At 43.3% G+C, this 11,437-nt stretch overlaps 1 protein-coding gene across 2 annotated transcripts in view; it reads right to left on the bottom strand.

The window, feature by feature from the left end:
* Positions 1 to 979: 979 nt before the first annotated feature.
* The window catches only part of PPIL2 (peptidylprolyl isomerase like 2), a 123,860-nt gene continuing 113,402 nt past the window's right edge, over positions 980 to 11,437 (bottom strand). For both annotated transcript variants that reach the window (XM_030582355.1, XM_030582356.1), the window contains 4 exons: positions 5,047 to 5,119; positions 4,811 to 4,873; positions 4,180 to 4,319; positions 980 to 2,632 (listed from right to left, as the gene is read on the bottom strand). In XM_030582355.1, the coding sequence (XP_030438215.1) occupies positions 2,539 to 2,632; positions 4,180 to 4,319; positions 4,811 to 4,873; positions 5,047 to 5,119 (370 nt within the window). In that variant the 3' untranslated portion in view covers positions 980 to 2,538. The remainder of the gene's footprint in view (positions 2,633 to 4,179; positions 4,320 to 4,810; positions 4,874 to 5,046; positions 5,120 to 11,437) is intronic.

The raw sequence follows: 11,437 nt of genomic DNA, 5'->3' as shown, positions 1-11,437 counted from the left end.
AACAAAAGAGCTGTACTTACACATGCCAGTGCTTAATTTGTGTTTTCGATGATTTACCTTCTAAAAAAATCTGGCATATCTCGCACCCCCACAAAGGGCATCGTGCACCCCAGGTTAAAAACCACTGGTCTAAACAGACAAAGGACATAAATCCTGCAATGTTTTGCTCTTATCTAAAACAAAACCCAGCCTTTGCTTTGAACCCAATTTCCAGTCTGAGGATCTGTCCACCACCTCCAATGTTGGTTTACTTGTAGTTCTTACCTGAAGTTCAGGCTCTGTGTTTGCTATAATTTGAACTAACAGCACATATCCAGCCAGCCACTGAGCAAACTGCCCGTGTCTCTGTGTTGCAAACTGAAGTTTTTTAACTCTAATGTATAAGTGGTGCTCGCTGTGACTGAAGTGTCGTGGGTGAAAACTGCCTGCCAACAGCCAATCTAATTCTCAAATTTTTATCCTCCTATTTTTGCTTTTGTGTTGAGGAGTTTAAAAAGGCACGGCTATGGTGAACTCTTGCAAAATGTATAAAAATGCCAGCCTGTAATGGAACTGAAAGGTATGCAGGGAAACCAGGTATGACAAGATTTGTGAGCTTTGCAACCACATGTATATTACAACAGTTATTAAACAGGAGAGCTCAGCAAAGATTTGCCAGGAAAGAGAGCTAGAAATTTCAGTAATACACAAAGAAAGTCAATTTCAGGGAAATGCCACAATGTTTCCTGTGCCAAGATTTGGACACATGCTTATTCTGTTCAAACTTACACACTGCAAACTATTTTAAAACAAAAAAAATCCCCATTCTTTTCAAACTAGTTTGAACTTCCTATAATTTACAGAAAGTCATAATCATATCGGAAAGATTCCAAAGTCTTTATAGTCAGATCTGCTAAAGTACGGATGAATGATTTCCTTGTACTTTGTAATGCCATAGTCCTAGAAAATATCTGAATAAGAGCAGTCACAACGGCAAGTGTTCAAAAGGAAATAAAAGCTTTTAATGAAAATATTTCACCAAAAGTTCCTAGCTGGAATTCTGTATAAATGCAGAGTTCTTTCAAAACAAGACACTGTTACTAGAAATGCATTATTTACAAATCTGATTGCAAAAGCATGACTCAGCTCCTGAAATGGAGTAAGGAGGGGATTCCTGCTGATTCAAAATGTCGAAGGAGCAGTGGAAAAGAACTGTTCTGTAGGACCAGTACCTTGCTGAGCAACGAGGATGGTAACAAACAGAGGGTGCAGAATGTTAGGATGTTAAGAAGGTTAAATGCGATGGGCTGATACAAATCTCTTCTTCCTAAAATCTTTAGTTTGGAAACATCTTAATTTGTGTGTGCCCGGCTACTCTGGGTAATACATGCGGGGCTGATTCTGGAAGGGATTTAAGCAGCTGAGGTGAACAGGTGCAGGGTGTGCATGCCCTCTGCTATCACATTATCCTAATGAGGGGTCTCTAGTTGGACACTGTAAACAGGAGGTATCGGATGTGATTTCTGGGACTGTTGAAAGCAGGGCTCTCTCTCTCCTAGGAGAGCAGAACTCAGTCCTGTTACTCTGCGATGACAAGGACAGGTTTAAAAACTACATCTACAAATGCTGCTTCCTGCTAGTCACTTGCCCCAACTGGGGGCTACCCATCAGCACTGGTGATAAGGACAGGCTTCTGAACTGGTCCCATCAGTGCCACGCTGCCTAAGGGCCAGAAGGGGACACAGGTGTTTCAGTGGCTACCAAAACAGAGCAATAAATGGGCCAACATGGTGGCTTAACTGCTCTGCAGTGCCAAGTGGAGGCTCTGGATCAGGCTGCCAGTCTGCCAGTCCTGAACAGCTGCTTCCCAGGCTGTGGCAGGGTTTGGCTGGCTGCAGACACAGCTTGTTCAGGCCCATGGATTTATGTTGATTGCCAGCAACCTCTCAGCCCATTAACGAGCAGTAGGGATAGGGTCCAGAGGCAGTCCTTGGGCGGAATAAGGGTGGCTGCACAGGGGCTCAAAAGGGAACGGAGGTGGCGAGAGGACAATAAGTGGCACTCTGGGGTTCCAGCAAAGAGCTGGGGGGGGGGGGGGAAGAGAAGACTAAAGCCACATCACTGATTTCCACCAATTCACTCAGCTGGCAGGGACCCGTCTCATCTGGAAGCGACTTCCTGAAAAAGGAGCTCGCTCACCACCACACCTGTTCCCTGAGCTCCTGTACCGACAGGAGATGATTCTGCTTAATCTGCCAAGCAGCGAAGTAGACAAAGAGGCCCTAGATAATCAGCAGTCTGAAAGAGTACGGGGGGTGCCCACTCCACGGCTGTAAAATCCACCATAACCCGGGCTTCGAGGAAGATGCCGTTGGAGGAATGTAGCTCTCTAGAGAACAAAACTGCATTAAGGAGCTTTAACAAAGCAGTGATTTTCTTCCCTACTAGAAGGGTGGGCCAGTGCTTTCCCTCCCCAGGACAGCCTGTCTTTCAGACCCCTTGGGGTTGATGGAAGGCTCTTTTTTGCTGTTCTGCTCCAGTGACAGGCTCTCCACTCTGCTACCAGGAACTGAAGTCCCCAAAGCCTGTGCTCCTTTTCTCTTTCTTCACAGCTGCACTGGTTGAAGGCCCCTCATCATCTGCTGTTCGTTTTCTGCAGCCAAAATGAAAACAAATATCAGTGACTGCTAATGTTAGCTGGATTCCTTTCCCTTCCAAGTGTGATTTAGAATGGAGCTAGCCTGTCACATACAAATTAGAGAGATGCTTTGGCTGCAGCCCTGAGATGTGGTTTGCCAGGGGTTGAAGATGCAGGGTTTTTCTAGCTCATTAAAGAGAGAGGGGCCACTTAAAATGTTAGGAATGATTCCAGGTTTCGATTCTGAACACTCCCAAAATGTGGAAGGGGGGTGGTGGTCCTGAAGCTATGGCTTTGGTTCGGGCCCAGCACACAGGAACACGGGCAAATCGGAAAGCATGAGCCTGTTTGCTCACCTTCCTATGGAGTGCTTAATGCTTTTAAAAGCAAAAGGGTTTTGCAGTTAGCTGGGCACAATGCAAGAAGTGGGGGGGCTGTGTGACATTTCCCACCCCTCCCAGTGCTGCCAAATGCATGATCCAGACCAACAGCAGTCCGTGCTGCTATTCCTGGCATCTCTCAAGCAGAGCCTATGAATCATGCAGAAATTTACTTGATTGCCAAGTCCCATGAGGTGGCCAATAGGGATCAGACTGAAACCACCAAAGATGTCATTGGAGACCAGTGTCACACATGTTACAGAGAAGACTGCAGGGATGAAAGCCATTGGAAAAAAACCTCAGGGAACCGGTTGGCCTACTCAGCATAGACTATTAATCTTGCAAACTTTCCTACATATTTCCATAGTAACCACGGTGGAGCAGGAAAGCAATTTTAAGTTCAACCAAATTTCAGCACAACTTTAAAACAGAGGTGAACAGCAGCATGTTCTAGCTGAACTTCTAAAAGACCCAAATGATTAACAATGTACATGTGCTGGCTAAACTTATAGGACACATTTTCAACTGAATGGGCACCAAAATCTCCCAACTGCACAGGCATACAGGCCTGTCAGCAGCCGAGGTCTGTACATACAAACGCATGCTTTTGTGTACACTACGATCTGAGAGCCACATCTGTGGGAGGATTTGGCAGAAGGCTGTTCAAAACTTAGCAGTACACATTCTTTTTAATTTTCCAAAATAGTTGAAAAGCTGGGCCAGGGTTTGGCGCTCGCCTCTGGAAAGCTAAACTACCAACAGTACAAGGTGTGTGCAGGGAAATGCTGCTTTAGGAGTTCTCGGTAACAGTGCAGGAGGGGAAACTCAGGAGACTTAATTCAGGTCCTGTCCAGGAAGTGATGGACAGGCTCCTCCACAGAGATGATAAAAGTGTTTGTAACTACACACACACACGCTGTTAATGATCAGCTGTGGCTTTTACACAGAGCTTTTAAAAGAAATGTTTGCTGTTTTTATCCTTAAAACAATAGGGCCAGACACTGACTGCTGTGATTGGTACACGAATGTTCCTAGCAAGGTCCATTGCCACCAAACAAACGGCTGGTGACAGTGTCTCCCATACAACACTGAGCCGTAGCGCTAGTGCCAGAGAGTAAAGGGGAGTTCCCCGGGCAAGACAGCACAAACACTGAACAAAGCACAGTTGTGCAAGGGACTTACGCTGCAGCCATATTAATATACTTCCCAATGCCCGGCCGGTAAGTTTTGGGAGCCTGGCTCTCTCTCTTTGGCAGGACAGCCTTAGTCTTGGTTTTGGATGCTTCCTCCTCTTGTCGGGCCTTTTCTCTCTCTGCAGAGATCTGAGAGAAATGAGTATTAGAAGAATATGGTACAAGAGATTAGTTCAAAGAAAAGGCGACCGTGTCCAAGCGCTGTGTAGTGGCAAAGCACTACGCAATACCATCGCTGCCATGACTGACAGTGCATGCTTGGCTAACAGCGCCTCAAGGAATGAATGGTCTATGGCCATCACTCCACTGCAAGTGATAGGCAACTGCCATTGCGAAGGCAGAGGTAACACTGGGGGACATGGGGGAGCCTTTATAAGTCTGGTGTATTACTCTCCAAACCATTATCCATTCCAACACTAGCATGTTTCCAGCAAATGAGACAGCCTCAGACAGCAGCTGTTCAATCTTTGCTTGTAAAACACAGGTGTAATCACCCAAGGGGAAGACAAGAGAGGCACGCAACATGGGACGAGTACGAATTCCCAGAGAAGCAGACGGGGCTACAGATTAGAATTAAATATTTCTTTGCAAACCTATCAAACAGATGATTTCCTCCTCACCTGAGCATCTGCCTCTTCATACGGATCAACAAAAACAGTTATTGATTTGATTCGTATTTCCTCCTGGAAACAAAAAATTAAAATTAAAAAAGGTACCAGAAGTTGCTAATTGGGTTGGTTTCATTTTCCTGAAGGTAACTTTTAAAAATAAGCAGTAACAGGCTGCATTGCATTCATGGAACACACACACTCTCCCTTTGTTTGGTAACCCTTTTTGGTTTACATTTAAGTAGTACCTTGGGACGATCTGTTTTTGGATCGCTGTCCACATTCTCCATAGCTGTCAGAGCCTCAAACCCACCAACCACTCTAAAACAGAAGAAAGGACTTAATTTCCAGCTGTACCAATGGAACATTAACCACGCGTTCTGGAGGGTGATGCAACAGGTGTTTTCCCTCAGCTTGAAAAGAGACAAATCCACACTACATGCGCTTAGCAGTCCGAACGGCTGACAGCTGTATAGAAACCCAGGCAATGAGTGTCCCAACATGGCCATGTGGGCCAAAGCAAAGGTTTTAAAACCAAGATGAACATTCTTAAAGGAAGGAGATAAAATCAACACACTGGCAAGTAATTTGAGGTCTGTTAATATTGTGACAAACCCCCTAAAATAGTAGTTGGGAACAAAGGACTTAATACTGGTTTGTCACAAATTATAACCGACCGCAGCAAACTGGTTTTGCTAGAAGCAAGATTATTACTTCTAGCATTATTAGGCACTTTCACTCTAACAACCACCCTGGATCTTTATAAATCATGAATAATAAAGGCCCCATCCAGCAAGGGACATAACTACACACTTGGCTTTAAACACTTAAGTATTCCTATTGAATTCAATGGAACTGCTCATGTGCTAGAAATTAAACATGTGCTTAAGTGTTTTTCTGGATTGGGGCCAAAGTGCAAGAGGTAAAATAATTCAATAGAAGGGTCCGAATTCAGTCATCAGGAGGTTTTGATGGAAGAGGAGGAGTTAGTTGCCCTGTGCATCCAAAAACCTCCTGCTGAGGAATTTTAGCAGTGTCAAATCACCTGTACCAATTCTTCACTCAGTGCCGGAAAGGGGACAGACACTGCAAGGATGAAATAAAACTCCAGGTGTAGCTATATTTTCTCAGTATCCAATTTATGGCTGTCTGATTTAAGTGCTGATCTTTCACTGTGGTGAAGTACATGGTGTGCACACATTTAACAAGTCAGGCTTGATGATATCTGATCAGAATAAAAAGACTTCAATTTGTGAAGGCCAAATGCTGGATCAGTATGAATTAAAAATGAGGGTCACTGTGAAAATGACGTGACTTTGGATTCTACCATAAAAGTTCTCTAGAATCAGCAATGTTGTTGTTAAAACTGATATTCAGAAGTGTGATAACACAGGACTTGAATACAGTAGAGGTAATTCTGAGTCTAAATGGAGAGAGATATCTTCAGTGAGGAATAGCTGGGGAGACCTGCAGAGAATTAATCTCAACTCTTTCACTTGGGGGAAATCTGACCAAAAAAAACACTTAGTACAGACAATAGACCCAAATTAAGTCTGTCTCAAAAGCAGGTAATAAAGTAACAGACCAATATAGGTACAAATACTTTTGCAGAAAGAAAAAGGTGTTTAAGCAAGAAACATTTCACTGTTATTCTAAAATCTGAAAAGCTCTAAAATAAGATGGCATAATGACTCCATTAAAGAGATGCTCTTATGGAGTTATACCCTATAGGCACAAGAACACCTTAGCAATGTACTAGGAGCAGTGTTATAATGAAAACCAGAACATTTCACACTGATTGGAGTGTTCCCTCCACATCTAATGCTCTATTGTGTTCCCTTAAATTACAGTTCCTGCATGGAAACACCGCCAGATCAGGCAGGGTCACATTGAAGCTTTTACAATGTCAAGCTAAACTGGAGAGCAGAGATTTACCAGGGTCTATTTTTCAGTCCCAATATAAAAATCTGGGGCCCATTTCAGTACTGGTGTTCTCTGCTCGGATAACTGGGTGTACTTGCTAACTTTAAAGGAGCAATTTTGGAGGTCGCTTTAAATCTCACAAGCTGTTAGAAAATAACATCACACAAGTATTCTTTGTATTGTGCTTAGCTAAGAATCCTTCCTCTGACTTCAGTGGGCATTGGATGAGTACACTATATGTACAAGGGTTTGTTAATACTGCCTATAGCTGCTTCATTCAGAACTCTTATGGCTATTTAGCTTTAAATGTTACAGACTTCCCTTTGTGCGGATGTGTTTTCTCTTCGGAAGGAAAAAGTTGGTCTAGCTACCTCTCCATGTGGACAGAGGGAACATTTTTGGTAACAAGGCATTTGGGGATGGACGGACACAGACACACACACAAATCTGTCATCCACGTGAAAACAGCAACAATAAATAAGGAACAAAACTGCTTCGGTAAAAAATAATTTACTTGGTTTTGTTCTTTGCTTTGGGCTAATTAAAAAAACCTCTAACTCAAAAATATGGGAGGGCTTCTGTAAAAAATATCTGATAGGAATTCTGGTTTTTGCAGGGATGAAACTTTTTAAGTAACTGTCACTCAGAAAACTGACCCATGTTATAGATTTAAGGCAGCTTTATGACAATTATTGGGATTTTAAAAAACACTTAAGAATTAAGTCCAAGTTCCTGTATAGCTTGCATTAATTCTGTGCTCGGGCAGGCAAAATGAGAGTTCAGTTCACTAATGAAAATCACCATGTAACACAGGCAAAACCATGCGTCTCCTTATATAATTCTCTTTTTTCCATATCATGGATTCTCGATTATAACCTCTAACACACCAGGCATTAGCTTAACCCCTTCAGATGAGAATGCCTCCATCAATAAGCAAGTAGTATTAAAAAGTACTTTGGTGTATTACTATTCATTACATATTGGTGACATATTACAAGCTATAATTTCTGCATCCTTGCAGACCTTTGACAGATATTCAGCTCTAACCAGTTCTAACAAGACTGGACATTATTTGGGACAGCAAAAGGCCTTTCTTGAGGCTGATATTATCACACTGTTTTTCAAAGAAGTCACTACCTCTTAGGGCAATTAAAATGGTTGAAATATTGTTTGGTGATGAAAGAACTGTGTAGCAAGCTGGCAGCCTAGTACTTATATTTTTCATATATTTCTTGTAAGGATTACATGAATAAAATGCAATTGACCAAAACCAACTTTGTTTGTACTATGGGGATTCTGAGGGGCAAATGTTTTTTCCCCCCTATCTAAGGCCTTGTCTACATACAAACACTGTACCACTTTGGCTATACCAGTGGAGGTAAAGCAGGACAGCCCCCCTAGTATGGACCCAGTTATATCACTATAAATGTGCTTATAGCACTATAGCTTAGTCCCATATAGAAAGGGAAATAAGCTATACTGGTATAAAGTACCTTTATACTGTTATAACTGCATCCACATTACTATTGGTACAACTATCCAAAAATAATCACATCCCTAACTTACAGTTTAACTGATACAAAAACTGTAGGTAGACCAGGAACAAATGGACAAAAAAGTAAGACCCAGCCAGACAGAAAATGACAAAATTATCCAAGCCAAAATAATTTCTAAATATTTGCAGCACAATCTTGCTACAATTATTAATTTTGTTGCTGCTGCACCGCTTTACAAAATCTCTCAGTTTCAATCCTCAAGGGTCTTATCTATTTTTTACAGTTAGATCCCAGCTTCACATGGATGTTAAAGAAAGAAAGAAATATTTATGCAGGCTGGAGAAGTCTCAGGCTTTTTTTGAAACTCTCAGTAGCACGCAAGGGAAATCTTCCCAGAGTTCCACAGAGTTTCCAAAACCCTGCACACACTTTTGAGAGTTTATAGCAGAAACCCAATTTTCATCTCCTCCTCCAGGCTGATATCACAGATTCACTTATAATGCTGAAAATTAAACCAAACTCTAAAGATGTGTTCTATATTTTTAATTGCCCCTGAAGCAAACTTATGATTTGATACAGGAATATTTTCTAACCAGTAGTTCCATCCATTATCTTCTTGTGTTTTCATGGTAGTTCAGAAGCAGCCAGATAGCTGAGCACTGGAAATCTCAATGAAATATTCCCTTACCCTAAGGCTAGACCTCCTACAATATTAATATGTTTTGCTGGTATTTATGGATCTTCATCTTTTGACAAGATGAATGAAAAATGATTAGAAATTTTCTGCTGCCAGTCCTTTTTCAAAGTCTGAGTGCCATTTCTGTTGCAACTAGTTTGGACCCCATACATGATCTACTTTTACATATTTATCACCGGTGGGGGGGGGGGGATTAATGAGGAGAGATTGTACTCCAGAATACAAATAGCCTCAACAGTTTTGTTCTTTTTCGGAGATCCATCACCCTGTTGCCCCAAAATTATCCTTATGTAGAACCAATAATATTTTGAAATCTGCTACCATTTTTGTTATTAACTAGTGTTGTTAAAGTCTGATGTGAAATAATGACGTCTACCTGGCCTGGGACAGATTTCCAGACTTCAGACAAAAGTAGGGCTCAGTACTGCCTACACTTACTGAAGAAGGGTGGTTGTGTAGTAAAGATGCTAGATTGGGATGCAGGAGATCTTGGCTCAGTTCCCTGCCACAGACTTCCTGTTTGACCTCAGGCATGTCACTTACTCTTACTCTGCCTCAGCTCTCTGTATGTAAAATGGGATGACCCGTCCTCTTTCACCTCCCACCCCACCCCGGTCTATCTTGTCTACTTTCATTGTAAACTCTAGGGCAGGGACAGTCTATTACTTTGTGTCTGTACATTGTCGAGAACAATGAGGCCCTGATTTTGGTTTGGGTCTCTGGCTGTTACCATAATAGCAATAATAAAAATACTCACTACGAGTACTCATAATAATACGCACTACATTCAGTAGTAAGAATTTACCTGACTGGACCCTTGAACTGTATCCTTTGTCTCATATGATTGCGTAGCTAGAAAACAACATGCAAGAATGTTACCACAGAGGCAGTGGAGGGACCACTAATTAACTAGGCGCTCCAGTACCGATGGTGCTGGTGCAGGAGAGAGATGAAAGCTGAAAGACTAAACAGTGGAGTATAAAGGGAAAAACTGTGAAATGGACAAGAAGGACTTCTAAGCCTCCTTTGGGTTGGGGAACATTGAAAAAAGCTTGCTTTGATCCTAGCAGCAAAAATGAATCTACATGTTACCACTGGGTCAGGAGAAGAGAGGCCTGACTGCTGAAATCTGAAAGGACCCAGCAATCATTTGTAGTGCGTAGCAGCTAGAGGCTTAGTCAGGAACCATGCACAATTGTGCCAGGTGCTGTACACAGACAGTGCCCACCAGACCTTCCAGTTTAACAGATCAGGCTCTAGGTTTATAAAAATGTCTTTCTGGGTCAGTCATAGGAGGCGTATGATCCAGGCCTTTATCAGTACATTTTTGTTTAAAATGTTCACCAAGACTTTTGCTTCGTCAACCTAGTGCCTATGTTAGGGGTTTTTCCTATGGCTTTTACTCTTCATTGCTGACACCGTTTGTTTCATACTGACTGGCATACCAGCGCTTTGGCAGAACTTTCATTGGATTTGCATTCATTCAATAATGAGGACACTAGTCTCTATTTGCTGTTTCTAAAATCATTAGTGAAATTAACAATTTACAACTAGTTCCTAGTGACAGTGAATGTGGCTGACCAAGGGAGAGGTGGTGTTGGATGAATTTTTCCTTATGAACCAAGTTGCAGATCCTTAGCTGGTGTAAACTGCCATCTAAGGGAGCTTCTCAGCCTTTTTGCATATGTGGTTATGGAGTTACACTGTTATCTGTTAGGCTACTGGGTTCAGCACTGTGGCTCTTCATTTCTGCAGATATCCGTGGACCACTTCTGTGGATAGCAGCGTGGATTTGGATACACATTTTGTATCCACACAGGGCTCTGACAGTAAGAGTGGGTGGGCAGCTGTGAGGAACCGCGGCACAGATCCTCCACCTGCCCTGGGAGAGGGGTTTGGAGGGCAGGTACACTGGGCAGGGGGCTGCTTGGGCCCCACACCCAGGGCAGGTGGAGAGTTCACTGTGGTTCCCCACAGCTGCCCACCTGGTTCTTACCGTGGCCAGGCTGTGGCAGGAGGGTTGGGGGAGAAGGGCCAGGGGCTGCTAGGGTACCCAGCCCAGGACAGGTGGAGGGTCCACCACAGCTCCCCATAGCTGCCAGTGCGTCTCTTTCCGACCCAGCTCCGGCCGGGGAGGGGAGGGCAGCTCGGAGCTGCAGCCCGACCATAGTAAGGGCAAGGGCAGGTGGAGGGTCTGCAACTCCACGCGGGATCCCTATCCAGTTCTCCCCAATTGGACTCTGGCATTCCACAGATAATTTTTGAGGATCACAGATTGGATGCAAATACACCTTTGTGCATCCACGCAGGGCTCTAGATATCAGCTTTGTGCATCCACGCAGGGCTCTAGACATCAGCTTTGTCCTAGAGGCAAGACTTTGAATTTTCAGGTTGGGGGGGAAGGGGCCTTCAAACCCAGCTTCTTCAAACACTGCCTAGCTAATCAACTAGCTCCCAATGCCTGAAACTTTCAGCTTTTCCCTCTCCCTAGCAGCCCCATGGAGTATGGGGCAGGATTCCACA

The sequence above is a fragment of the Gopherus evgoodei genome, chromosome 13 (assembly GCF_007399415.2).
Source record: "Gopherus evgoodei ecotype Sinaloan lineage chromosome 13, rGopEvg1_v1.p, whole genome shotgun sequence".
NCBI classification, from domain to species: domain Eukaryota; kingdom Metazoa; phylum Chordata; order Testudines; family Testudinidae; genus Gopherus; species Gopherus evgoodei.
This window is presented reverse-complemented; position numbering and strand designations above follow the sequence as displayed.